Source organism: Triturus cristatus, chromosome 11 (assembly GCF_964204655.1).
Source record: "Triturus cristatus chromosome 11, aTriCri1.1, whole genome shotgun sequence".
NCBI lineage: Eukaryota > Metazoa > Chordata > Amphibia > Caudata > Salamandridae > Triturus > Triturus cristatus.
The window spans coordinates 734,416,360-734,442,631 of record NC_140594.1 but is presented as its reverse complement, the minus strand read 5'-3'; the positions used below and the strand labels follow the sequence as shown (position 1 = coordinate 734,442,631).

Below are 26,272 nucleotides of genomic sequence, written 5' to 3'. Positions count from 1 at the left end.
TCCCAATACTGCTTCAATTCTTCCTCCAATAATCTCTTGTCCGGCCATCCGTTGGTTACATACGCCTTGACAGCACTTATCTTCTCGTCCTTGGCGTATTCGGTCTCCCATTCCTGGGCGCTTATGGCCCTTTCAGGATCTCCTGTGAACGCAACCGCATAGTCCTCCCATCCTCCTTCTTCCTGGACCCCCGCGGTCTCTTTGGATGCTGCTCTACTCAAAAAGTCCGCCACCTTGTTCTTGTGTCCTGGTAGATACTCTACATCATATACATAATCTAACAGCCTCAGCGTCATCTTGGCAATCCGCGGAGTGGCATGCTCGTGCCCACAGGACGTGAGGACCTTCACTAAAGGTTTGTGGTCGGTGCGCAAAAGAAACCTTCCGCCCCACAGGAACTGCTGGAATCTCTCCATTGCCCACACTGCCGCGAGCATCTCCTTCTCTATGACACTGAATTTACTCTCATTAGGAGCCAACGCTCTGGACGCAAAGCTTATCGTGGTGATGACTCCGTCAGTGGATCTTTGCGTGAGCACCGCCCCTAGTCCTTGGTCGCTAGCGTCAGTGGTTAACATGGTTTGCACCTCAGGGTCGAATCCGTGTATGGGCACTGCCTCACTAATATGTCTTTTCATGTCTTCGAACTCCTGTTGTTGCTCTTCAGTCCAGTGGAACGTGGATTTGTCCTTCAGAAGTGACCTCAAATTATGGGTCTTTGAGGCAAAGTGTGGCACGAACTTACTATAAAACTCCACCATACCCAGGAAAGTTCGGACATCCTCCGTGTTCTTGGGTGTGGGGGCCTCTTTTATTGCTGCGACTTTGGACGCTTTCGGTTCGATGCCGTGTTGACTTATCTCGTGCCCTAAATACGTAACCTTGTTCATTCCGAATTTGCATTTGTCCCATTGGGCGGTGAGTCCGTTTTGCATTAACACGGTTAGGACTTCCTTCAGTTTCCTGTCATGGTCCCCTTTGGATGTTCCCATTACTAATATGTCGTCCTGGAAATATTGGATGCCTTCTTTCCGGTGGAACAACCTGTGCATCAGTTTTTGAAAAACTGCGGCTGCTGAGGCAAGCCCAAATGGCATCCTCAAAAACTTGTAGCATCCGAACGGAGTGATAAACGATGTTAAATGATTGCAGGATCGATGTAAGGCAATCTGATGGTAAGCGGATGTCAAGTCTATGGTGGAGAACCATTTTGCCCCTTGAGTTCTGGCTAACATTTCGTTGATCCTGGGAAGCGGGAACTAGTCCACTACAATATTTTTGTTGAGTTCTCTCAGGTCGACACACAACCTCACCTTCCCGTTGGGTTTCTGCGCTACGACTAAGGGTGCCAACCATTCCGCATTGTCGATCGCCTCTATCACTCCATTGTCTTCCAGTCTCTGCAACTCTTCCTGTACCGCTGTCCTGGTCCGGAATGGGATGTTGCGTACTTTGTGGGACACCGGGTTGGCCCCCTCCTTCAGATGAATTCTATGTGTGAACTTCGCCATGCGGCCGATGGAATCTTTGAAAACTTCCGGAAATTCTTCCTTCCATCGTTGTGCTTCGTATTCTGGTCCTTCTTCAGTCATGAGAACTTGCGTGTGCCCACCCGGGTTCAACTTCATTCCCAAGGCTCCCTGGTCTTTCCAGCCCAGTACCGACGGTCCTTTTTCTGCCACGTACAGTTTCCCTTCACATGTTCTGACTCTGAATTCAAAGGTTAAAGGGCAAAATCCCACCATGGGTGGGATTTTGTGGGGATAGGTGGGGATAGGTGGATGTCCGTGGGCCTTAGGTAATAATTTGTTCTCGTTACAAACTCTTTCTCCCATATTTTCCTTTGGATAATCGTGTAAGGTGACCCGGAATCCACTACCATGGTCACACTTACCCCACCAACCATCATCTCACACTTTGGCTTCTTATCAGCGGTGCACTCTATGCCTAGAACTTGCTCTTCCACTATCAAGATCTCGTCTTCCTCCTCCTCAATCTCTTCTTCTTCCTCCTTGCATGGCCCTTGCACCACATACTTGACCTCGTTTCTAGGGGACTTCCTCCTGCACACTTTCTCATAGTGTCCTACTAGTCCACAATATGTGCACTTGGCGCTGAATGCTGGACAGCCCTTGTCGTTGGCTGTATGCGTGCCGCTGCCGCATCTATAGCAGGCATTCTTCCTCCAGTTCCGTTGTCCTTGCGGTCTAGCGGGTCTTGTATTGTACCTCTTGTAGTTCCGCGCTCCTTGCTGTCCTGATGATTGCTTACTGTCCGTTGTCTTCCGGTCTTCCACTTTGTACACCGCTTGCTCTTGGATGCCTTCACGTTTGGCCGCTTCTGCGCACCTCCTGGTCAACTCCGCCTTTTTTACTAAGGCCACGACTGTCTTCAAAGGTGCATCGCCATTGCTCCACAACTTCTCTTGAATGGAGGAATTCACTGTGTGCATGATAATTTGATCCCTTATCAGTTCTTCCTGCAGGGTTCCAAATTTACATGTTAGGGCCAATTTCTGTAGTGCCGCCACGTATTCATCGACCGATTCCCCTTTGTTTTGCTTCCTGTGGTAGAAATTATACCGATCAATCGCCGTGCATACCACAGGGCGGTAGTGGGCGTCCAGGTCTTCTATTGCGTGTCGGAATACATCATCGTCCGTCGGTGGTCTTTCCTCTTTCACCAGGTCTTGGTATATTCTTTGTCCTGCCGGGCCCAAATGATGAAGGAGAATTTTCTTCCGCCGCGAACTCGCGAACTCTCCCTCTCCCTCTTCTTCTAGTGCTGAGAGGTAGTTCAGGAAGTACCTTTTCCAGTCCTCCCACGGCATCTCGGGTTCTCCTGCTTTTGCCAGGAATGGCACTGGGTTTGTCAGCGAGAACGTCTGAGCGCACATTTTCCTCCCGTCGGTGGCACTTGTTTTCCCAGGGGCGGAATAGTTGGGAAACTGCCTCCTGGGCGTCCCTGCTGCTCGCCTCGTCTTCCTGGCTGGATTCCCCGCTCTCCGAGTGGCTTCCGCTGACCACCTCCAGGTTGCAGGGCACCCCCGCTGGGGACTAAGGGCTGATGAACTCACTCACTCACTCCTCCCTCGGGCGGCTTGGAGACGTAGGCCAAGAGGGCCTTACTTGCAGTGCGGTCGGCATCGTTTATTATAGGTGCGCTGTGTCTCTGGGCTTACTTCGTGGAGGCGCTCTTACCGCTGCCCTGCCACGCTCACGTCTTCGTGCTCCTGGTGTGTACTTGCTGGCTCACAACTTCCCACGTGGGTTTGCTCTGGAGTGCAGTTCACCCCCTCACCACCTCGTTGCCATTGTAAAGTTGGTGGTAACTAGGGACACACTAGAGGAGAAGTACACCAGCACACCTTCGTTCTTGGCACGTTACTTTATTTCTCACAAGGTATACGGGAGCGCCGGAGCGGAGCTCCGATCTGTTCAGAATCGGCGCGCTTACTCCCGCAAAATGGCCGCCGCCGGAAGTCCGCTGACGTTACACGCAGTGTGCGCCAGCAGACTAGACCGCTACACCACATTAAGATTAAATTAAATCTGAAACAAAACTTTGACAAGTACATACGTTTACTTATAATAGTACAAGACAAACTAGTTTTGCGCCGTGCAATGCTTTTTAACAAAATATTCGTCAAATCCTCCAATAGTATTTACAAACAGGAAGATCGTTTAAGGTTTTATTCATGAAAATGTGTATTTAAGTTAAAAAAAAATCGACACAGTGACAGACTGACTAAATATGTTGCAATTTTATTTTGGAAATAAATTAACCCGTTGTGTTATCTTCTCTCTACAGCCTAGGCGGTGACGGGCCAACAGGACATGACGGAAGCTACGTGGGCAAGCATTTCCGCATGGGATTCATGACAATGCCCGCACCTCAAGATCGACTGCCGCACCCGTGCTCTGGTGGCTTTTCCGTGAGATCGCAGTCTCTCCACTCTGTTGGCGGCGCTGATGACGACAGCAGTGGCTGCTCCCGCAAACAGCCCCCGCCGAAGCCCAAGCGAGACCCCAACACCAAACTCAGTATTTCGTCTGAGACGGTTAATTATGGAACTCTGGGCAAGAGCGGGCGATTTCCAGACCGGACAGAAGGTAAATCAATATTTTACTGTTGCAATGTTGATCCATTTAGTCTCCATTAAAAATGCTTGTAATGGAAAAATTAAGTGCAGGTACCCATTACCAGACTACCTGCTTGTGTCTGAGAAGTGCAGGTAATCTCCAATTAAAAGTATTACGTCACTCTTGAGAAGTGCTGGTAATCTTCTTCGCAAAATAAAAAAGTTCTGGTACCCAGTACCGGCCCATTTAAAGCACTGACCATTATTAAGTCGTTTCCTCTGTGAGGACATCCAAGGAAGTAAGTAGGGAGACTGTTAATCAGTGCTTAATTTAAACATAAGCTCCATGGCTCTTGTCAGGAGGCCACTGCAGCTTGCATCGCACATTGCCCCTTCCACTGCTGCCAAGGATAGTAGCAATACCAGAACTTAATTTGGAGAAAAAAAAGTGCCCCAGCCCCTTCGGGAGAGCACTGCAGCCTACACCACCCATTGCCCATACTAATGTTGCCAATGACACTACCAACACAACTCCTAACCATCACACTCCTACTATATGTGTGACAATTTAGACTATTCCAGGTCTTCCAAAGCTATAAGAATGGCTTGAGCTCATCTATCAGTCGTTTTTACTATATGTTTAATCAATAAAGAACTATTGTTGTGCTCATACTCAAATTAGCTAAACAGCACCACCATGTGGCATAAAGCGCCAGTGTTGACAATTAAGTGCTAGGGCCAGCACTGGAAACCACAGGCTCAAATTAAGCACTGAATACAACTACTAACCAACTATTCCAGGCTCCCAAAGCTATAAGAATTGTTTGGGCAGCAGGTAATTGCACTTTTTATTGATATTGAATTAATAATTAACTGTTATTGTGCTCATCTCTAAATTAGACAGACAGCGCCTCTTTGTGGCAGACTGTCACAGACACCAGTGTTGACAAATCAGTGCCGCTGTCGAGCACCAGAATCCACCGCCTCAAATGAGCTACTGCTGCTAATGCCTTCTGCATTCAGTTCCATCAAATTTGCTTGTTGAAAATTGACAGAGAGGAGTCAGTGTTATTCTTGTGTCAGTTGTAATAGTTTTTATTAGCTAATACCCCTAGGTATGCACCACCTGAAGGATGATATTTTTAGTGCAACTACAGATGACAGCACTTAGGGGTCGATTCCGATCCTGGATTTTTTTTCCCGTATGACTCATCAGTGGATAATCGCAGCCGCCTGTCTAAATATTGTCTTAGCACATTTAAGACATTAAAAAAGAACATATGATCCTGTTACCAAGAATCATAAAAATGAGCATTCATTCTGTGAGAAAAAATATGACTTGTGTAACTTCCTGCTTTGGAATGCAGGTTTTAATGAACCTTTTTATAGGCCTATCCTTCCAAAGGGAGACTTTTATGCTACGGCCATAAAGGGCACGTGGGATTTGTAGTTTGGAAAGACTCCCTGGAGACCCACTGGTTTTACTAAAATCACTTAAGTCGCTACGATTTTATTCCTAGTAATTTATGGGATGGCGCGTACATGTTTTTGCTGCAATGACAGATTGAATCACTATAGCCTGGGTCAATTGTACTTAAGAGTGCAAAGCAGAGCCATAAATCAGAATTAACCAGCTTTGCGTGTCTGGTGCTATTTCATGACTTTGTAGCTTGTTGTGACATTTTTCTACACATAACAAAAATGTTTTATACCAGTGCTGCTTAGCAAAGATTAACGGCTCATGAAACTCCGTATACAGGGTATTTGTAGCTCATACTGTGTACAAACACATTTTTAGGTCTTGCTTTATAGTGTATCTGTCTGCAAGACCTATTTTTTACCAATTCTTCAAAATGTACATAGAGTTGGCTTTTCCCAGAGCACTATAACTCTTCACCTCAGGCTATCAGCTCTTTAGTGTATTGTTCGATCTTATTTAGTAAGTGCTTCCAAAAAAGTGCACGAGGGACTATTTTAAATCTAAAAGTACACTTGTTCGTCACACTGTCAATATCATTGCGTGATATTCAGAAAATAGTCCTTTTTTGCTATTTCTTTCTCAATGTTGGCTTTAATGTGCTAAGTAACATCCGTGTTCGCAAATCATGCTAACCACATTTGTGTATGCCTGTATTTGCATATGTTTAGCCTATTAAACCCAGACCTCCTAGCTTTGACAATCAATGCTTGTAAGTGGTTATCCTCAACATGTATTATATAATTAACAACCCATAGAGTGTTGTGATGCAGCAGCACGCCTAGTCTAGGAAAACAACATGAACCTCAGGGACAAGAGGGCAAGGAAAGGTCAGAAGAGGACACTGTCGCGGGTGACAGCACACTTAACAAATGCACATAACGTAATAGGAGCGGTGGAGTGCAGGCAGGGCCGGAATGGCCGTAGCGGGCACCGGGCATTTCCCCTGTGGGCCGCTAGGGTGGGGGCCTTTTTTGTTACCAGTTTTATCAGCCCCCTATAACAAAAGCATCTGCAGTATTGTCCTCATGCACCCCACCCCCCCTGAAACGGGTCGACTCAATTGCCAGGGCAGGTTTGTGTTCCCAGTCTGGCCCTGAGTGCAGGGACATAACAATCAGGGCTGTTTAAACCAAATGGTCTTTAAGGCATTCTTGAATGGAGCTTAGTCCTGAAAAGCTCTTAACTCCCTACCTAGGGAGTTGCCTGTTCATCTCAGGCTTGAGAGGTTAGCTGCAAAGGATTGCAAAAGGTGCAGATGCAGAGGCTCACCACAGTCCTCAAATGTGTGTTTCCCTTTCTGGCCCGCTTTTTAATGTTTTTTACAATAAAAAGCTGCCCTGACCGCTCAGTCAAAGCTGCCAGAGGGTTGAAGACAGGCTTCTTTGAGGTTGCTTGTGACTACACCCTGACAAGAATTATGGTTGCTGCTTGAGTTTCACCCACTCAACCGGTAAACCAGTTTCTGACACTAATTACCTAGACATCACCAGAGATCACCATTTTCTACAGCAGGCTTTTTCCCCTGAGGGCATCACTTCCTGGTGTAGGACCCATATTATAGCACTTCAGGAGGCCTTAAAAATATTGCTCTCCAGAAGGTGGACATTTATCCAGACTACTCTTAACCTCGTGATTAGGAGGATGTTGTAGAGAAAAAGCCTGCACATCCTCATTAGCCCACCCTGCCATGTACCAAACAAATCAGTAATAGTGGGGGACACTAAGCATCAGATCACAGATTACTTGTACTCTTTGGAAAACCACTTTCCAGAAATCAGCAAACCTAAGTAGCAGATATATGATGGGCACCATTAATACTGCACCACTGCACCTCTCTGGTCCTCTTTGAGTCAACTGGACCGGAGCAGTTTTCATTATATGTATATTGTAAGGAAACAAGCTTTTTGTAGGTTTCCCCCCACTTTTTGCCCCCATTTGGACTAGCTGTTGGTTTTCCGACTCTGAGACTGCACTGATGCCTGCTAATCAGACCTCACTGCCAGCGATCTAAACCTTTGCAAAGTATATGTCGAATTGCTATCCCCAATAGGCAAAGAGTGACTTGTAAGTCCCTAGTATATGGTACCCAGGGTACCTAGGGCATGTAAGGCAGAGTGTTCACCCAGGGGTTGCAGCACTGCTTGTACTATCCTGAGTGTGACAATGTACAAAATGATTCCCTGCCTGCCACTACAGACTGGAAGGGCAGTGGTAACACTGCTAGTTCGACTTTGCCTTAAACACTATTGGCAAAGCCACCACTTTCCTTATCAATATATGTAAGTTTCCCCTAAGGTAGGCTTATTGAGCCCTAAGACAGGGAACTTTATATTATTAAGTAGGGCTTGCATTTTTATATATGTCTTACCAGCAACACTTCTAAATTGTCATTTTGCTGTGGAAGGGCTAATAGCCCCATCAGCTAACACAGGATTACCGGCCACCCCTCAGCCGGATAACTTATGAATGGAACTACCTAGCTGGGTACTCTGAGGTATCAATTTAATTGTGGCATTTGAGCCGACTTGATGCCAGTGTTGAATTTATTGTCACTTCTAAATACATGCAACTTTTAGAAAGTTGCCACTCTGTGTCCCAATTTGTCCAGTGGCCTCACATAGACACTGGCCAACAGACAGTAGTCTACCCACCTGGAGAGTCGTGTGAATGACTCCTAGGTGTAGGAACAATAATAGCCTGCTGCAGGGCGAGATGCTACCTCCCCTATGCAGGAGTCCCCTCAGGATGTTAGTCCAAATGGCGAGCTTCAAACGTGAAGTGGCCTTTGGTAGACAAATTGCGATCAACACTCTTGAGAGGCTGCCCTTTGTTCAGGTAAACAGGCTGGAAACAGGGACAGAAAGGGACAGAGAGGGAAGACCAATGTACAAACCAGTTTTCCCTTGGGCGTCTAGTCCACAAGTAGTCACACCTCTAGGGCGGGCTACCAAGCTTCTGACATCCAAGGAAGGGTCCCGACATCTTGAGAGGGAACAGAATAGTGCACTCTGGGACTGGTAGATGCCACACATAGCCGGAAAGTCATCCCCAAGAGGGAGGTGACCTGGTAGCCCACTGGCTAGTGACCGCATCATCCCCCCAAGGCGCTTCCCAGGAATAAATATGGTACCCTGAACCTCAGATCACGTCGGAACTGGACCAATAACAGAAGAGGGACTACTCTGCTGCCCCCTGGACTGCACAAAGAAAGGCTGCACTGTCTGCTGGACTGTACCTGCTTCACCTTGGGAAGAGAGGACTGTTCATGTAGCTCCTGGCTCAGGGAAAAGTCATGCTCCATCCCCAGACCAAAGGAGTGACTCAAAGTAACAGTAGACCGACCCCATGGAACCTGCAACAGGGTCAGCACAGCTGAAGTAGCCCACATCAGCAAGTTTGTAGCCACTACAGAAGATTCACTACTTACTGCTACTGGGCACCGCAAGAGACCGATCCTCGATGGGCAAACGTTGCACCTGAGTCAGCCATAATCTCTGGAGTGCCGCCTGAGTCCATAGTGATTGCCCAAGAGGGACACCAGCCCCCACCAAAGGATCTCGCTGGCACTGCTGTATAGGGAGTCCAGTAGCCCAGCTGTAGCTGGCTTGCGAGTGTATCAAAGAGGGCTTCGAGGTATTCCTGCCTCAGTGGCTAAAGTTGCCGACCTGACCTGTGGACCGAGGAATAACTGCAAAGCACCCCGTCATCCACACAGCATCCAAAGCATCCAGAGCATCCTCGAGTATCTTCATCTCCTGCATCCACATCATCAGCACCACTCCATTGAAATCTAAGGCGGTCATGTTGTAAAGTTTGGAACTGGACCGGAAAACGCATTTGTGGCCAGGTAAAGGTCCAAATCTACCCCATTGCCCCCCCCCCCCCCCCCCCAGATCTTCTCCCTGTCGGATTTGGTCACCTACACCAGCCAGGAGTAGCCAAATTACCTTTTATAAACTTTTCAAAAGTTTTCAAACATACGGTTGCCATTGTTTGTTTGTGGTTGGATAAAAAAATTAAGATATCTGTATCTCAAGAATCCTCCTATGGATTTTTCTTATCTTTGACTCTAAAAATTCATAAAAATATAATATATTTTTATAAATTGGTGTTGTGTTTCTTTCTTGATATGTGGTTTTCTTATTTCCTTGTTTGGTACTGTTAAATGCTTTACACTAGTTCCTTTGTTCAAGCCATGATGTTCGAAGCCATAGCTACCCAGGGTTGAGCTTAAGGTGGTGCAAATGAGCCTGAGTGGACCCAAGACAGTTTTTGTGAGTGTATTCCATTGTAGGCACACAGCTAAACCATATAATACACCCAAATCCTCGCATATTTTGCACAGCTCTGGTGAAACATGGCTTCTTTCAGTTTCAGTTTCCAAGGTACTAATCAACTGCTTAGTATAAATACAGCGGCAACAAATAATGGACAGAATGCTGAATGAATCAAACATTCACCCCCAGTCAAGAGATCTGGGTTAAATCCATTTTTCTTTTGCTCACTACGTCACCCCAGTTTAGACCCAGCCATATGAAAATCAGTCTTGACCCTGCTCCTTGTGGGACCAGTCCAGCCTGAACTGCCAAGGACCATGGACCTGAAACAAGCAATTTGGGACCGGTTTTGGGGTTACACTCCTCAACAGCCAGGCTAGCTTGAATCCAGTGGCACAGTGAGCAAGGGGCCCACATCTGGGCATACCCATCCCCCCTAGGGCGAAAAGTGCTGCAGCAACAAATGATGGACGGAATGATGAATTAATCAAAAATTCACCCCTAGTCAAGAGATCTGGGTTAAATCCATTGCTCTTTTGCTCACTATTCCACACCAGTTTAGACCCAGCCATATGCATATCAGTCTTGACTCTGCTCCTAATGGGAAGAGTCCAGCCCGAACTGCCCTCTCTGGACTGGAAACAAGCATCCTGGGACTGGTTTCGGAATCCCTGAGCCCATCAGAAGCACAGCGAACGGTCCCTTTGACCGATGCCTCCGCCAGCCGCATCATAATGCAGCGGGTGGACCACAATGACAGATGTCGGGTGAACCACAACCATTTGTCAGTCGGTTGCGGTCCGCCCGTCATCGTAATCGGGCCTTTAAAGTGTTCTCATTTATGGGACTTATCTTGCTTGCGTCTTTCTTGGTTTCTATCCAGAGCTCTATGAGTGTATGTTTTTTCACCCTAGCTCTCTCTCATCTTACCCCCCTATCAAATTGCCCAAAATAGGCTGTTCTAACTCAATCTTTTAAAACACAATGTCCTGAAACACTCATTAATGACCAATATCACTGCAGTTGTAAGGGACTGATGAAAACTTAAGTTAACGTCTTCTCACACAAAGCTTCCTTTTGGGCAGACATTTTCTCAACAGAACTTACTGTGTCTTGTGTCTTGAGAATCTCTTATGTCTGTTTACTGCCTAGCTCACCTTCACTATTCTTTCAGGAATTACTCCGTTGCTCCAATAATGGGAAGGTTATGATTCAAACCATGGGTGATAACCTAATTCGATCTTCATTACTCAACAGTCCTTGTTGTATCCACATCAAGCACTTAACAGAGGCTGCAGGTGCTCAGAGGAAGGTGGGCACTTATGGTACAGTCAGGCAGTGTGTTGTAGGATGCTGTGCTTAGCATGTGGCTGAGCACCCTAAACTGCACTGGTGTTTCTGCTGTCCCAATCACGGGGAGGGATGTCCGATGACTAACAAGGAACATCAGATGGGAATTGCAGTGGCAGGGCTATGGAGCTCTGCATCAAACAAAAATGCAAAATTTGGGCTTCTTCCTCAAATGTTAAGTCAACACCATGTTAGAAGAAAGGGGCGTGGCCATCCTTTAGGAATTGCTGTTCCGAGGATGGTGGTCAGTCCAGATGTTTCCAACTGAGGTCCCCCACTCCAAAATTAAGTTGACTCTTCTCCTGTCGTGTCAGTTCTTCTTTGAATAATTTATATAGGAGAATTTAATGAGTGATGGATGTGACACAAAACATTCTTTCTTTTATTTTTCATTGTGTTAATCGCCCACCTGCTTCTATTTGTGTCCCTGATTTTTGCTTCTTGCAACCTGAATTCAGTTTGGATCTTCTACTGGATGTATTTGTTCATCTCTTTTCTCTAAGCTGTTGTTAGGCAGAGATGTGTTCTTTGATTATCTACTTCTGCTTAAATCATCATATTCAATAATGAGCCACAAGTTTGGCATGTAGGATTTTTGCCCTTTGTTGCTTTTTCTTCCTATGTGCGTCCCTCTTATGGAGATACCTGACGCCGTTCACATGTACTCTTAAATATAGAACATCCCCATGGCCACAGGGAAGAGTCACCCTTTCTTGGGATCATCAAAAAGAAAACTTGACAGGCCTTCACATCGTCCAGTCTTTGACACTTCCCTGCACTGGTAAGAAGTTGTCCTCTCTTTCCCTGCACAACCACCATTACCTTATTGACTATTCCAACGGATTTCTCCACTTTTTCCCTTCTATATCTCTGATGCCTAGCTTATCCTAGAAAATGTTTTCTATGCCTACTCAACTTCACCTGCTATCTCTTCCTCCCAGTCGAGCACAACCATCAGTCATCTTTTCTACTTCCCTGGCTCAAGATCCTATTCCGCAAGACCCCCAGTCTCTCAGTATACAGATGCTTCATCTGCTCTCCTTCATCCCTCCTCCTTGGAGGCCGCACATTCTTACTCCTTTACCACCCCTATCTAACCAAACAACCTAAGTTTCATCTCACTTATGCTAACCAGAAGTGATCCTCTTCTGTTCCAAATTTCGCTGCCAAACTTCCCATTCTTTCCTGCATCCAAAATAGTTTCTTCCCACTATTTTCTCTAGTCTCTCTTCTGATATCAATAGATCGGGGCTAAATTTAAATTTTTCTGGTATAATTTGTATATTTTGGGGAATTTTGTGTTACGCTTGTTAAGCAAAATTATGCCATCACACCATGTCAGGTAATTACACTGTGATTCACAGCAAACGTATAGCAAAAGAGTGAACAACCAAGATAAGAGCAGCCATCATTGTTTGGTGCAATTGTGGTTTTCTTTTAGCGAAAAGCGTTTTGCATCAAAAATTGATATACGGATGCATTTCACGCTAAAATATAGATCTAAATGACCAATTTGTATATTGCAGAATTAAGTATCATTTCACAAAAGTTTCCTACAATTTCATGCAATTACGTGCAAGAGAATTACATACATTGCATACACCCCAAATCCTCACCTCTCTGTATCACTTTTCCATATAACTACAATCCAGACCAGTCTACTAAGACCTGCAATGTGACTCAGACCAAGGTCAATCCCTTTTCTGTGTTTCACATCCATCAAAAAATGTACTGCATAACCAATATGATTCAATTTTGACACGTTTTCTAATCTTTATTGGACTGTTTTTTTAACACCCCTACCCTCATTTGCTGAAAAACACTGCCCTAAGAACTAACCCAAGATGCAACCTTGAGAACACCCCTAGGTAATATGCATCTACCTCTCGAACAAGTATGTACAGATTCTCGTGGATAGCTATTAGACTCACTCTCCTTCCTTTATAACAACCATCACTGATCCTGGTTCCTTTGCAGCTTCTTCACTCACTGATCTTGTTTCTGCCACGCCCATCCCAGTTGTTTCAGAACATAGGTCTCTGATGAATACATGTTTCTTAAGGGCAATTGTACACAGTGACTTCATCCAGATCCATCCAGACACATTTCTCATACCCTTCACCAAAATGGTGAACTTCGCACATTGTTGTCTTTTATATAACTGTAGATCACAAGTAAAATAAAGCCTGTGAATTTGCTAATACTATTGTCAACCAAGACCTACTTGTACTCAATGAGATGTGGTTCAATGACACCTCAATGTCTGCCTCATTCCTAATGACTGAGCTGCCTTGGATATGATTGGAAGGCTGGTCGGGTGGAGGGGGTCACAGTAATCTGTATTTTGGAACAGTGAATAGACTTTTAAGGATAAATAGATAAATAGGGTTGCCCCACCCAATAAAAATAATCTAATTAATATATATATATATATATATTTTTACTGAAAAAGCAAAGGTTAAAGTGGCGTTATAGTTAGGCCTGGTAATAACCTTACTTTATATATTTTTTTAAAGTAGAAATTTACTGAATAAAACAAAGGGTAAAATGACGTTACACTTCCGTGAAAATTTCAGTTACAAATAACAATTTAAACGCAAATAGAAGCTGAAATTTACCAGTTATATTTAACTGGAGTACCAATAACTTGCACACTTGCTCTCCACAGTGATGACATTAATGATGTCATTTTATATGTCTTCAGTTATGTTATCAATGATATCATAGAACATGTGTTGAGTGATGAAATATGTGAGGTCATAAGCAGTGCATGACAAGGGCGCAAGTTATAGTTATTTCAGGTAACTATAACTGGTGTATTTCAGTGCTGTTTGAATTTAAAATGTATATATTTTATTTAAATATACATATGGCTGTGTGTCTGTTACACTGGTAGTGCTGAGCGAGTGTAGTTTTAGTTAGGTCAGACATTCCATAGAAAAGGCAATTTTAGACAAATGCGCACAAATGACAAAAGTTCATTCAGTTTAGCTCCTTTGTGGAGAGTTAAGTGCTGATCCATTAGGAGGGTGCCATGGAGGTGGCGGTCCCTAAAGTGTGAATTCCTATTTTAAATCCCATAGGAAACTTTGCTCTCCAATACAGAAACAAACGGCTGAACGGAGTTACACACAAATTGGCAAAAAGTTTGCATTTCATGAAGAAAGCTTGCTTTTTTGGAATTTGATGTTAATCCACTATGCCATTTTCACGAATTTAGCAGTTGGATACTCAAGAAGGGGTTAACAATGTTAACAAGCTGGAGATATCAGGCCCATTGGTATCACAGTATGCTTTAACTGGCCAATTTCAAGTGGATTGGCAGATCCTGATTGGCCTGACACAACATGGTGAATATGTTGTGGTAGCTATTATAGGGCTTGGGAACTCGGCTCACCTTTACCACCAGGGCCATGTGAGAGAGTCCCAAAGGGACCCTCCAATAGTTAAAAAAATATATGAAATTGTATTTTTGTTGCAGGTACAGCAATACATTGGGTACCGTGGTTCCACCGAGGCCACCCCTGTGGTGCGTTGATACCAAAGCTGGTACCACAGTACAGAAAAACAGCCCTCTAGTCTGTAAGGTTTGACCTTTAAATAATAAAATGTAATAATAATAATTAAAAATTAAAATTTTATTGATTGATTAATTGATAATTATTTTAATTGTATTAATTTATTATTCGGAGCGGGTTGTGGGTTTATAGGGGAATAGGGTGGGAAGTAATTTAATTGTAATCAAATAATTATTGAAAATATGTGTGTGTATTGGTAATTAATTTACTGTTAATTAATTATCAATTGGTAAACATTTTGTATTACTTATTAATTTTTGTTATTGAACAATAATGTGTGGTTAATTAATTATTAATAGGTAATTAAGTTGTAATACTTGATATTTATTGGTATTTATAATTAATTATTATTAAATAATGTGTCATTGGGAATTAATTTATAATATATTTTTACTGGTATTGATAATTAATTTATATATATTTAATTATTAAATAATTACTTTCCCTACTGTTGCACTCACTGGAGGGGGAATAGTAATTTTTACCCTCCCGCTATCCAACACTTTCCCTACTGTTGCACTCTGGAGTGCGAATAGTAATTTTTACCCCTACGCTATCCAACGCTTTCCCTACTGTCGCACTCTCTGGAGTGGGAATAGTCATTTTTACCCCTGTGCTATCCAACGCTTTCCCTACTGTTGCACTCTGTGGAGTGGGAATAGTAATTTTTACTCGTATGCTATCCAACGCTTTCCCTACTGTTGCACTCACTGGAGTTGGAATAGTAATTTTTACCCTCCCGCTATCCAACGCTTTCCCTACTGTTGCACTCACTGGAGTGGGAATAGTTATTTTTACCCTCCCGCTATCCAACACTAAAAATATTGAATATTTTTTAATAATTCTAAGCTAACATATATATGTATTAAAAAATAAAAATACATGTATTTTTTTTAATTTACTTTAATTATTTATTACTTTTAAGGTTATTTAAGTATTTTTAAGTATGTTTTACTTAATTATATTTATTATTTCATTATTTTACATTGCTTCTAAGACATTTAAAAAATTCGATAGCGTAACAAACTATATTATTTACAACAATATTTTAGATTCAATATGTTTGTACTTACCTGTTTGTAGAACGGAAGTCGATATTCTGTCATTCTATATTTTGTCATCGATATTTTGGCAGGTCGATATTTTGCTCCTCGATATTCTGTCAGTGATCCAACAGCATGGCCTAAGTTCACACTCTGACAGAGACATTTGAAGGCATGGGCAAAGAAGGTTCTGGTCCAGGGTCCCCTGTTTTCAAGGGGTGCCCTTGGTAAGCTTTCAGGACAGTCCAAGATTATCTAGATTTCAACATTAACAACAAGTTTGTTTACTTACTTTCTTTTATTTCAGGCAGCCCAGCCCCTACTTGAGAGATAGTGATGGATCAAGATAATAGATTCTAGTTAGATTCAGCAAGTGCTTCAACCTTTTAAAGTTCATAGTCCCAACCCAACTGCCAAAACTTTTGTCTTTATGCAGCGTGTGCCACTTAATGCACAGTAAAGATTGCTATTGCATTATCCCTCTGTGATTGCATCAAGCTAGTGCCAGACCTGTGCGATCACAGCTTTCTGCCTCCTGACTCCCAATACCAGTCCCATGCAGCACATGCAGTGCGGTAAACAACATAAACCATCAGTACTATATGCAGGAATGATGCTAGCAGACTAATGCGAAAAGAATAAATGATGGACAGAATGCTGAACAATGTCAAACACTCACCCCCAGTACAGAGACCTAGGCCTAAATCTTTCATTTTTTTGTGCTCACCACTCCATTCCAGTTTGAGCCCAGCCATATGCAAATCAGTCTTGACCCATGGGAACAGTCTGGCCCAAACTGCCAGGCTAGGTCCTCCTTGGAGCATCCGAGGACCAGTTTGGGGCTATCACCCCTCATCAGCCAAGATAGCTTGACTCATGGTGAGCAAAGGACCCACTTAGGGCGACAAATGCCAAAAAGAACAAATGATGGACAGAATGCTGAACAATTTCTAACATTCACCCCAGTACAGAGATCTGGGCCTAAATCCATCATTTTTTTTCTCACCACCCGATTCCAGTTTGGGCCCAGCCATATGCAAATCAGTCGACCCTGTGCCCCAAAACTTTAGATTCATTAACATTTGTAAACTCGCTTTGCTTTAGTGCAATTATGTGTTGCAATTGGAAGGGATTTGGCTAAGTATTGGCAAAGCCAATAGGTCTTGTCTCTAAAAGGCTGAATTATAGGGTTTTACAATGCTTGTATGGGACATATGAGCTGGGTCACATTAGGCATCCAAATGAGTTCTCTTTGTAGGAGGCTATTCAAAATGAGGCACTATTGAGACCTCTGAAGCTGAGGATGTACACAGTCTGAGACCGTGGGCCATAACAATGTTCAGATTACATGTTCATCTAATCCTTTGCCTCTCTCCAGTGCATAAATAGTGATGGTCACATATGTGCTATTTGTAATTACTTTATCTACATATTTAAAACCAAATGTTTTTTTTTACTTATTTATATCAAACAGCTTACAAGCACCCAGAAAGCAAATAGGTCTGGATTGTTTTAGGCATATGTTTGTTATTGTGTGATTTGTCTGGATGCAATACCAGAAAACTCACAAAGAGGCACCTAAAGGCAGATCTGCAGCATGCACTGCAAAGCACAGGATTGTAGTTCACATGTTTTAAGCCATGCCCTTAATTATTTTGCCCAAACGTCTTGTAGATCCCCTCCCACCTTTTTTATCCCACTTAAAGCTCTGTGATTTACAATAGTTTGTTGCTTACAAAGAGCTACGAACTGTCTCATAGTCGAGAACTATAAATTGTGATATTGTAAAATTTTAGAGTTCTTGGAGTCAAATCTAGAACTTGTGGAGCAGAAACAAGAAGTAACTGCTTTGTTTCTGTTTGCCACTCAATCTGCAGCATCTGGGATTGCAGGAGCACAGCGGATGTTATGTGTCAAAGGGGGAATGGTGCATTTTAGTGAAAGAAAGCTGAGACTGACCTCCTCCACTGTGACATCCCTGTCTGTGATTGTAGGTCCAGAGACTCTTGGTGCCACTGCGTCCTTTGAGAAGTGGAGCTTTAGTATTTGTCCCATGGCAACGTTGATCCAAAAGCCCTGCAGTGCATTTGCTCCTCAGCGAAGTAGAGCCAAATATCGAAAGCTTCTATGGGAGTTAGGCGCAAAGAGGAAGCACAGGCAAGGGACAGGAACTTGGATTGTAATGGGGCAGAGGCAATATTGGGGGCAGAGGCAATATTGAGGGCAGAGAGTGGAATTCAAAGGACTGGGGTTAGTAAAACAATTGAAGGGCAGGGAAAAGCAATACTGAGGCCATGGGTTGGGGGAAGCAACACTGAGGGTGAGGGGAGAGAAACAAACAAAGAGGGGGAGAGACAGCAATGGGGAGTAGAGGAGAAAGGGTAAACGGGCAAGAGCAATGAGGGTGGGGGAGAAGCACACAGGCAAAACAGCGCAACATAAAGGGCAGATGGTGGAATAGAAACACATTAGGGAGAAAGCTGGAAAACATGCAGTCTTGTGGAGTGCTTTAACAAAAACAAAAAATGAGAGCCTGAAATGAGCATTGGAAGGTCACAAGTAATGTATCCATGCTTCGTGAGAAGGACAAAGACAAGAAGAGGAATAAATGCCCACACAAGCTAGCAAATAAGATGCAAGCAAATGAGAGTGATAATGAAACCAACCAATAGTAAGCAAAGACCGGACTATAACTGTAAGCCAACAATAGGTGTTGCAACAGACAGCATATGTGCTGTTTAGTATAAAGGATCTAAAAAAGTACCCTTCATTTGCACAGGCCTAAAAGGTGAGATACCAGTCCATGGTACCCAATGGAGCAGGCTTGTTCAGGCTGCTAATCTTTCTGCTTCTGTGCTGGCAGCCAGCCAGAGAGAAATTGTTGGCTTAGATTTAGGCTGGTCAAGAAAGAGGATTGAAAACACAAAAAACCCACAGGTCCGAGAGAAGCAGTCAAGAAAAAATGTGAACCACAATAACCAACTAGAGACAGTAAAGTGGGAGTATCCCTTTTAAAGGACGACTCCCCTCACAACTCCCCTCACACACCCAGAGGTGTCGTGCTTCATCATAGGGGTGCCTCCTCGTGTCGGGACATATATATGAATGGAGGTTGCCACTAGGTAGTTATACCTAGGTCAGCTGTTCCATATGACAAGCTTTTTTGTGTTTCTATTAACTTTGCCCTTCTTTGGAAGATTTCCACAAAACTTTTCCAAAAAGGTGTTACTTTTTGACTAGTTTGTGCATGGAAAGAGTCTGGGTGATCCGTCAAGCGGGGGCTGAGGAAAAAGGGTTGCCCCAAAACCCCAATCCCCATGCATTTTTCATAGACTTCTTTAAGATGGGCTACCGCGAAAAGTGCTGAACAGAATTGCACCAACATTTGATAGGAAGCTAGATCCTGGTCTGCAGATTGTGCTTTTTTGATTTTATGTAAATCTGTTCAGTAGTTTTTGAATTATGAAGGGTCAAAAATAATTGAATAGCTGGAGGGTTGGGTCCGCGAGAGTCTCGAGAGACTCTTATGGAAGCAGCAAATTAAAAATGGAGTATTCTGAATGGCCCAGGGAGCTTTATTTCCCTTGGACCATCTCGCTCTGCGTGGGTGCTGGCTACATGGAAAAAGGATCCTGGCAGCCATTGCAGGACTCAGGACTTGGACCCCTGTTCTGATGAAAAATAGAAAAATAGAAAAAGGGGGTGGGGGTGGGGGTGGGGGGTATTTATACCCTGAGCTCCTAGGCCCCAAGGGGCGGGGTCAAAGCAAAAAAATCTGCGAAAAATGCCTCAATCCTGCAGGACTGTCAGGGGATAGAAAAAAAATGGCAGCTGGGACACATTTATTTTGTTTATGCCCCCAGGATCCTGCCCCCAGGGCTATATTCATAAAGCAGGGGAGAGCTGTGTGGACACCCTTCTGAGCCAATAAAGGCCCTGGGGAACCAATACCCGGGCTTTAATCATAAAACAAGATGAGGAGGACGAAGAGGCCCACCCAGGAGTGAAATTAGGGTGTATGAGGAGGGTGCCCCCTCCCCGAGCCGCAAACAGCCCCAATAAGCCCCCCAGGGCCTAGATTACTTAAAATGGAGAAGGAGGCTGCGCAGCTCCACTCTCAAAACCATTAAAGGTCCTGTGAAGGCCACCCCCTGAATGATTGCTTTAGGGGAGGGGGCCATACTGCCACATAATGTCCCGTGGACCCTCTCCCCCGGGACCGGTTCACATGCTTTGTCCATTGGAGCTCACCCCAAGGGACATAGCAGTTTCCCTGCCTGCACTGCTGTGGGCAGGGAAACATGGGTTTCATCATTTGGCGGAACCATTTTTGAATCTCTCCCCAAGCGGGAGCAAGTCTGCTCTCAGCAGGGGGTAGCTATAAAAATGCTCCCTCCACTGGGAGCAGACCTTTGATCTGTTTTTCTGCCCGCAGTGATGCGGGCAGGGAAGCAGATCAAAATATTGCTTCCACTTGGAGGGAGCAACTTTAGTAGCTGCTCTCACTGGCGAGAGCAGTGCTGGCTACCTCTGCATGTGGGTAGCCATCTGGGGCTGAGGCAGCCTTAGGACTGCCCCCATGGCCCCCAAAGACTATATGGTGGGTGCCCAGGTTGGACACCAGGGGCAGGCACCTTTAAGTGTTGCGGGCCCTGAAGGATGGGGTCCTTGAGGCCAATAACAGCTGGAGGAGGGGGGCCCTCTTCACCTTTATCTAAATAAGAGGCCCTTGGTGGATGGGGTTCCCAAGGCCTAAGAAGGCTCGGGGAGGGGCCTGCACAGCCACCTCCCCTTTAAGTATAGAAATGGCCCTGGTAGAAGGGATTCTTCAGGCCTAACAAGGCTCTGAAGGGGGCCTACACGGCCTCCCTCCCCATTAATTTAAGAAAAATAGCCCTGTGTGCAGGAAAGGTTACTTTTTCATCTGTGGTTTATAATCAACATGAACCCTGCTACCCATATAGTCTATGGTATTGGGTTAATATTGCACATACCACAAGCCTGCTTTACCTCTGGGGGTTGTATGCATGACAGCAGTAATGATGCTTCATACTATTCTGAGCTATTTTGCTCTTTGATAGCTCTAATGCTATACCCATTTATAGAGCAATAGGTACCAAAAAATGCTTGGATGATGTAATCAGTGATGTCATCAAATATGTCATTTGAGATGTCATCAGTGGTGTCATAAATTATGTCATATAACATGTCATGAGTTATGTAATATGTGAGGTCAGAAGCAGTTCACGGCAGGGCACAGGTTATAGTTAGCTCTGCTAACTGTAACTAGTAACTTTCTGTGTTTTTTTAGTTCAAAACATGAATGTTATCACTGTGATATTCACCTAATTATAACATTACACAACAACAATTAGAAAAGGAGAGTCCACTATATTGTTTTGTTTCCGGCCCAAATTCAAGCAATCCAATTTTAACAAATATAACAATGATGACCAAACAATCCAACTTTTATTGATTTTTCAATACATGAAATTTTCCAGTCAGCCCAGCCAGCACATTTCGTACCCTACTCGAGTGTTGCGGAGGCATTTTTCCACCACACTCTAGCCCTGGCACACGAAGGAGGAAGAAGGTTTAGGGGGTACTACACCACCCAAAAAGGGATTTATTACCCATGACGACACTGAAACAGGAGGCTATACTTCTTGCTATTTAAAAGTCACACAGGTTTGGGGACCGCAACCCTGATGAAGTTCACAGAGGACGAAACGTGTTGGCTGGGCTTTACTGGAAAATGTCATGTATTGAAAAATCAATAAAAGTTGGATACTGGATGCATTCTTAAGACTCCTGACAACTGAATCTCATTTTTTGTTCATCATTGTTATATTTGTTAACATTGGATTGCCTGAATTTGGGCCAGAAACAAAACAATACAGTGGACCCTCCTGTTCTAATTGTTGTGGTGTAAATTGAATAGTTGTGGCTCATAGTCAGTGGGGCCATGAAAAAGTTGAGCGTGGGATCAATGATGATATTTGGTACGATACACTTGTGCAACGGTAGGGCCTACACTGCTTTTGCTAATCTTTTGTAACTATAACATTACTTTAACATGTACTTTTTTCAGTGATTCTTCAAGGTTTTTTTAAAAACTAAACCAGATCTTTTTATGACACCTAACTATAACGTTACTTTAAGCTTTGGCATTTTCAGTGAATATATATAGATATAACTGTATTAAAAACAAAATTGGAAAGAAGTAGATATTGACGTGAACATGAATCTCATTATATATTGAGTAGTCAGGATGTTAAGTTGTCCATGCATGTGTTCCCCTTTCACCAACTAAAAAGAGTGGGTGATTTGATGAGTACATGGACAGATGAATACAGACATTTGTATGTGCATCTGTGTCTTCACTGCCACATTTAATTTTTTGTGAGAGTGTGTGTGGGTGCGATTTTTGAAAATACATTTCAAGAGTAATTACTTTTCTACTGAAAAATATATTCTCTAATTGCACACTGTAGACAAAGTAATAGCTGGAGTCTTTTCCACTTAAGGTTTACAGACTAACGAAACCTTAATGAATAGGTCATGGCGTGATAATATTGTTCTGTTGAACAGCTTTCAGGAATATCATATTATCCATATTAGATTCCACAAGGCAAAGTTGTTTCAGTGAGGACATAGTTTCACAAGGATTCATACCTTTTCATGGTCTTGACATTTATAGCTAATTAGATAATATTTGGAGAAATATGTGTGTGTAGCAGCTGCTAGCACCTATCTAATATTGGTTTAGCACTTTCGCTTTTGTCAAAAGTTCTTATTGACACACTAGCTTTCAGGACTCACCAATAGACAACTTTAACTGTCTGGCGAGAGCTCATGTCATCATACACCATCAAGACAGCACACCCACCATGCATCTCAATGTACACATGCAGATATTCATACGTAGAGATACACTCTTTTGAACAACCCTTTTCATCCAGTTTTTAGTGTGGTTGAGCTGGCCTTGGGCATTGGTTTTAGGGGTTGTCTGTCAGCACTGATGCACTCCATGATATTTCACAGATGTCAACTACTTAAAGAGGTAGTTAATACACACACACAGTTGTTTATTCATTGTATAATGCTTAAATGTTAAAATCTTTCAATGATGTGCCCCCTGAGCTCTGAGGGAGTTGTTAATCCCCCTCTCACCTTGCTTACCTGTTGCACACCAGTGTTTCCCAGCACCCTTCCAATCCCTATAATGTTTCACATTTTTTTTCATTTTTATTTTTGCATGCCCAGCTGCTGCTGAATGCTGCCAGGCTTCTCCCTTAATTTTGATATGTTCCTCTGCACCTTTCTCTTAAAAGGCAAAATGGCTGCAACACACTACCTCACGATGTGCTTGTGTCGCTTAGCAATCACGCACATGTGTGCATATAGTAGCAATTTTTATCATTCCAAGATGTTTGTCATGTGCCTATATGCATGTACATGCAAGAAAAAGCAAGTTTGCATTATAAGGCATGCACTGAGGTGTCGGATACCATTTTGGCTTTTACCATTCCAACATGGAGATAGCTATGTACAAATGGTACCAACGTAAACAAACAGTGGCAAGACAATCAAATCAGCACCAAGCTTCACTAGAAGAAGCCTATTGGCTTTGACAATGCTTGTTTACTCATTGTAGCATTTTTTTTGCGCAGATATACTTCGGAGAACTGAAATTAGAGGAGCAGGAACAAACTGATTTCACTTCTGTAGCCCTCTGCAAATTAGCCCCTCACCCTCCACATACCTAAGTTAAAAATAACAGTATATGCCAACATAAACTAAAGTAGGAAGACCTGTACAAACAATGAAAAGAAAAATAAATAAATACATAAATACATTTAAAAAAATGCTAATAGAGCCCTTCCATAGCAATATGGCTTTAACCCTTAGCTATCTATATATGTGTGGTCAGGTCCTCAAATCCAGCCTGGGCAGTGCATCATGCATACTACAGGAACCTGCCCGTATGCCCAAGGTTTGAGGTTTGTTAAGTATGGGCAAGGCCGATACAGCTGACGTACGAGAAAGACCAGCCGTGACTCACTAAAGAATGCAAGATGCATATCATAAAATTCACTTCACTTTAAATGTGTTTATTTCTGTTAGTCAAAAAAATTTCACAGCACTTCTTTAAATCTGTCTGCAAGAAAAGGCCTACCGTAGTCACTTTCTTCACAACTGCTTCTCTATTATTTGCTCCCTCATTGTCCGCTCCCAGAGGCGCCCACACAACCAAGGTTGCCATCTCCTTTGTCCCTCAACTTTCTTCCCCTTTCTCCATCTTCCATTGATGCTTGTGATTTCTGACCCAAGACCAATGCAGCTGCACAGGTTGTTCTCTGATATGGAGCACCATATAACATTATGCTTCAGTGCTGCTGTCTGCTTTATTGAATTCAAACAACATTGCACTTCTTTTTCTCAGCTGTTAATGTCATACTGTGTGTGACGTATGCCAGACAAAAACTCAGGAGTATATCCTCTTCATGTAGAATGATCCTGGCCACAGGTAGTTTATCTTTCTTTAATTCCTGGCCTTTGGTCTGTCCTGTACACTGAAGCACCTTTGCCATTCAATGATCATTCAGGGGATTAGTAGGGTGATCACCTTGTCATCACCTGAATTAAAATGTGATTTTTTGGGGCAGCAGACAGGTAATGCAGACCATCTTCATAATTTGCCTAAATAATCTTTTGCTGCTTTAAAAGATGTCTAAAAACAACCTTGAATATCCAGGATTTAAAACAGCCGCTTCTGGGACAGTAGACAATAGCCCCCATCGTCTCAAGTCGCAGAGGCATTTTATCAGAGCAAAAGGAAAAGAAAAGAAGCAACGAAGGTGGAATGGAAAAGCGGGAAAAAAGTCATAAATAGAGAAAAAAGCGGTGAAAAAGGACCTGCAAGAGTGAAATAAATAGACAGAGATTTTCTGGTTGCGGATTAAAGAGGAATGAAGTCGAATCAAGCTACCCAGATTTGGTATTGAGCCCCCAACCTCCGAATATTCCAGCTGTGAGCTTCTGAGCAAAACATTGCACTTATTCTTGGACCAATTAAGCCCTGCGAACCTTATTTTTATCACAGAGATATTTTCCTTGCGGGATGTCTACATCAAAATGAATGTTGGTGGATTAACGGACCAACAGCTCCATACATTCAGCAGTTAAGATCAAAAAAGAAACATAGATTCCACGAATGTCACAGTTACTTCACATTTTAAATGCTTTGTGGGCCAGAAAAGTCTCCTTTGAAGGGTAATCAGTCCTGCCGCATGATCCAGAATGTTGTTTACCTTTTTAGGCTGGATATCATTCAATAACTGCCATGCACTGGACAAACACCTTAACAACAGTTAGAAAAAAAATCAAACTTAAGGGTTCTTGGTGGGTCTGCATAATCACAGAATGTTTTGTTATCGACAGTTTGAGGCAGGTGTTGAGCAAAGAGTCTTTATCAGGGCTTGACTTGGGAATTAAATATAGCCCTGGCAAAAATGCTCAAACCAGTCCCACTCTCTTCATCTATATATCTATTTTGTTGTTGTTGTTGCATATAGCGTGAACTAGACCCAAAGGTATCAGAGTGCTTTACATGAGCACCAGTTGCATTACAGATGGACACATTTATTTTTATTAGGTACGGGGAGAATAAGTGATTTGCCCAGAATCACAGGATGTTGAGCGTCGTTGCCGAGACTGAAACCCAGTTCCCCAGCTTTGAGGTCGACCGATTTAGTCAGTAAGGTCTCTCTCTCTCTCTCTCTCTCTCTCTCTCTCTCAGATGTTTACCGAGTGCAAGAGAGGGAAAATCACTCCGAAGGTGAGAAAAAGAAAGATGGCAAAACAGTCACAAAAGGACAAGGAAGGACCCTGCAAGAGCGAAAAAAAAGTGTCAAGGAGTGTCAGGTAGTGAATTAAAGACTAACAGCCTCGCTGTTCGTCACACTGATGTTAAATTACACCAGCCCTTGACTTTCCAGCAAAGGTCGGGCACTGGCACCATCTCTTTTGTAATGAAGCCCTGTCTCCCTCTCCTCTCTCTTCTCCCTCTCTGCTCGCTTTCTCGCTATACCTACTCTCTCTAAACCACCCCATGCTTGCTGCAATTAATCTGGGAGTGGAGAAAGTGTAAGAGGTACCAGAAGCGGCCATGGGCATTACAAACCCACCTCTAAGGGCTCCAGACCACAAGGAAAATGCCTGGTGACATAAAAGTCCTGTCCAGAGCTGGCCTTTATTCATAGAGAAGGGTCACTTGTCCTCAGGGATGCAAACGCTATGTGCCTTTCATCCTCAAAAGTGTCAATGAGTTTCAGTTTATTTTCCATTGCTTTCTTCAAAGTCTTTTAAAACAAATACTACAAAATCTATGAAGAAAGGAACTGGGACAAGAAAACACAGGGCGGATGGTGATATCTGCACAACAGAAGATTTATCAACAT

General features: G+C 43.4%; 1 protein-coding gene across 2 annotated transcripts in view; it reads left to right on the top strand.

The window, feature by feature from the left end:
* Positions 1-26,272, top strand: part of NYAP2 (neuronal tyrosine-phosphorylated phosphoinositide-3-kinase adaptor 2) — a 956,845-nt gene that overhangs the window by 438,818 nt on the left and 491,755 nt on the right. For both annotated transcript variants that reach the window (XM_085634389.1, XM_085634388.1), the window contains exon 3: positions 3,811-4,112. In XM_085634389.1, the coding sequence (XP_085490515.1) occupies positions 3,811-4,112 (302 nt within the window). The remainder of the gene's footprint in view (positions 1-3,810; positions 4,113-26,272) is intronic.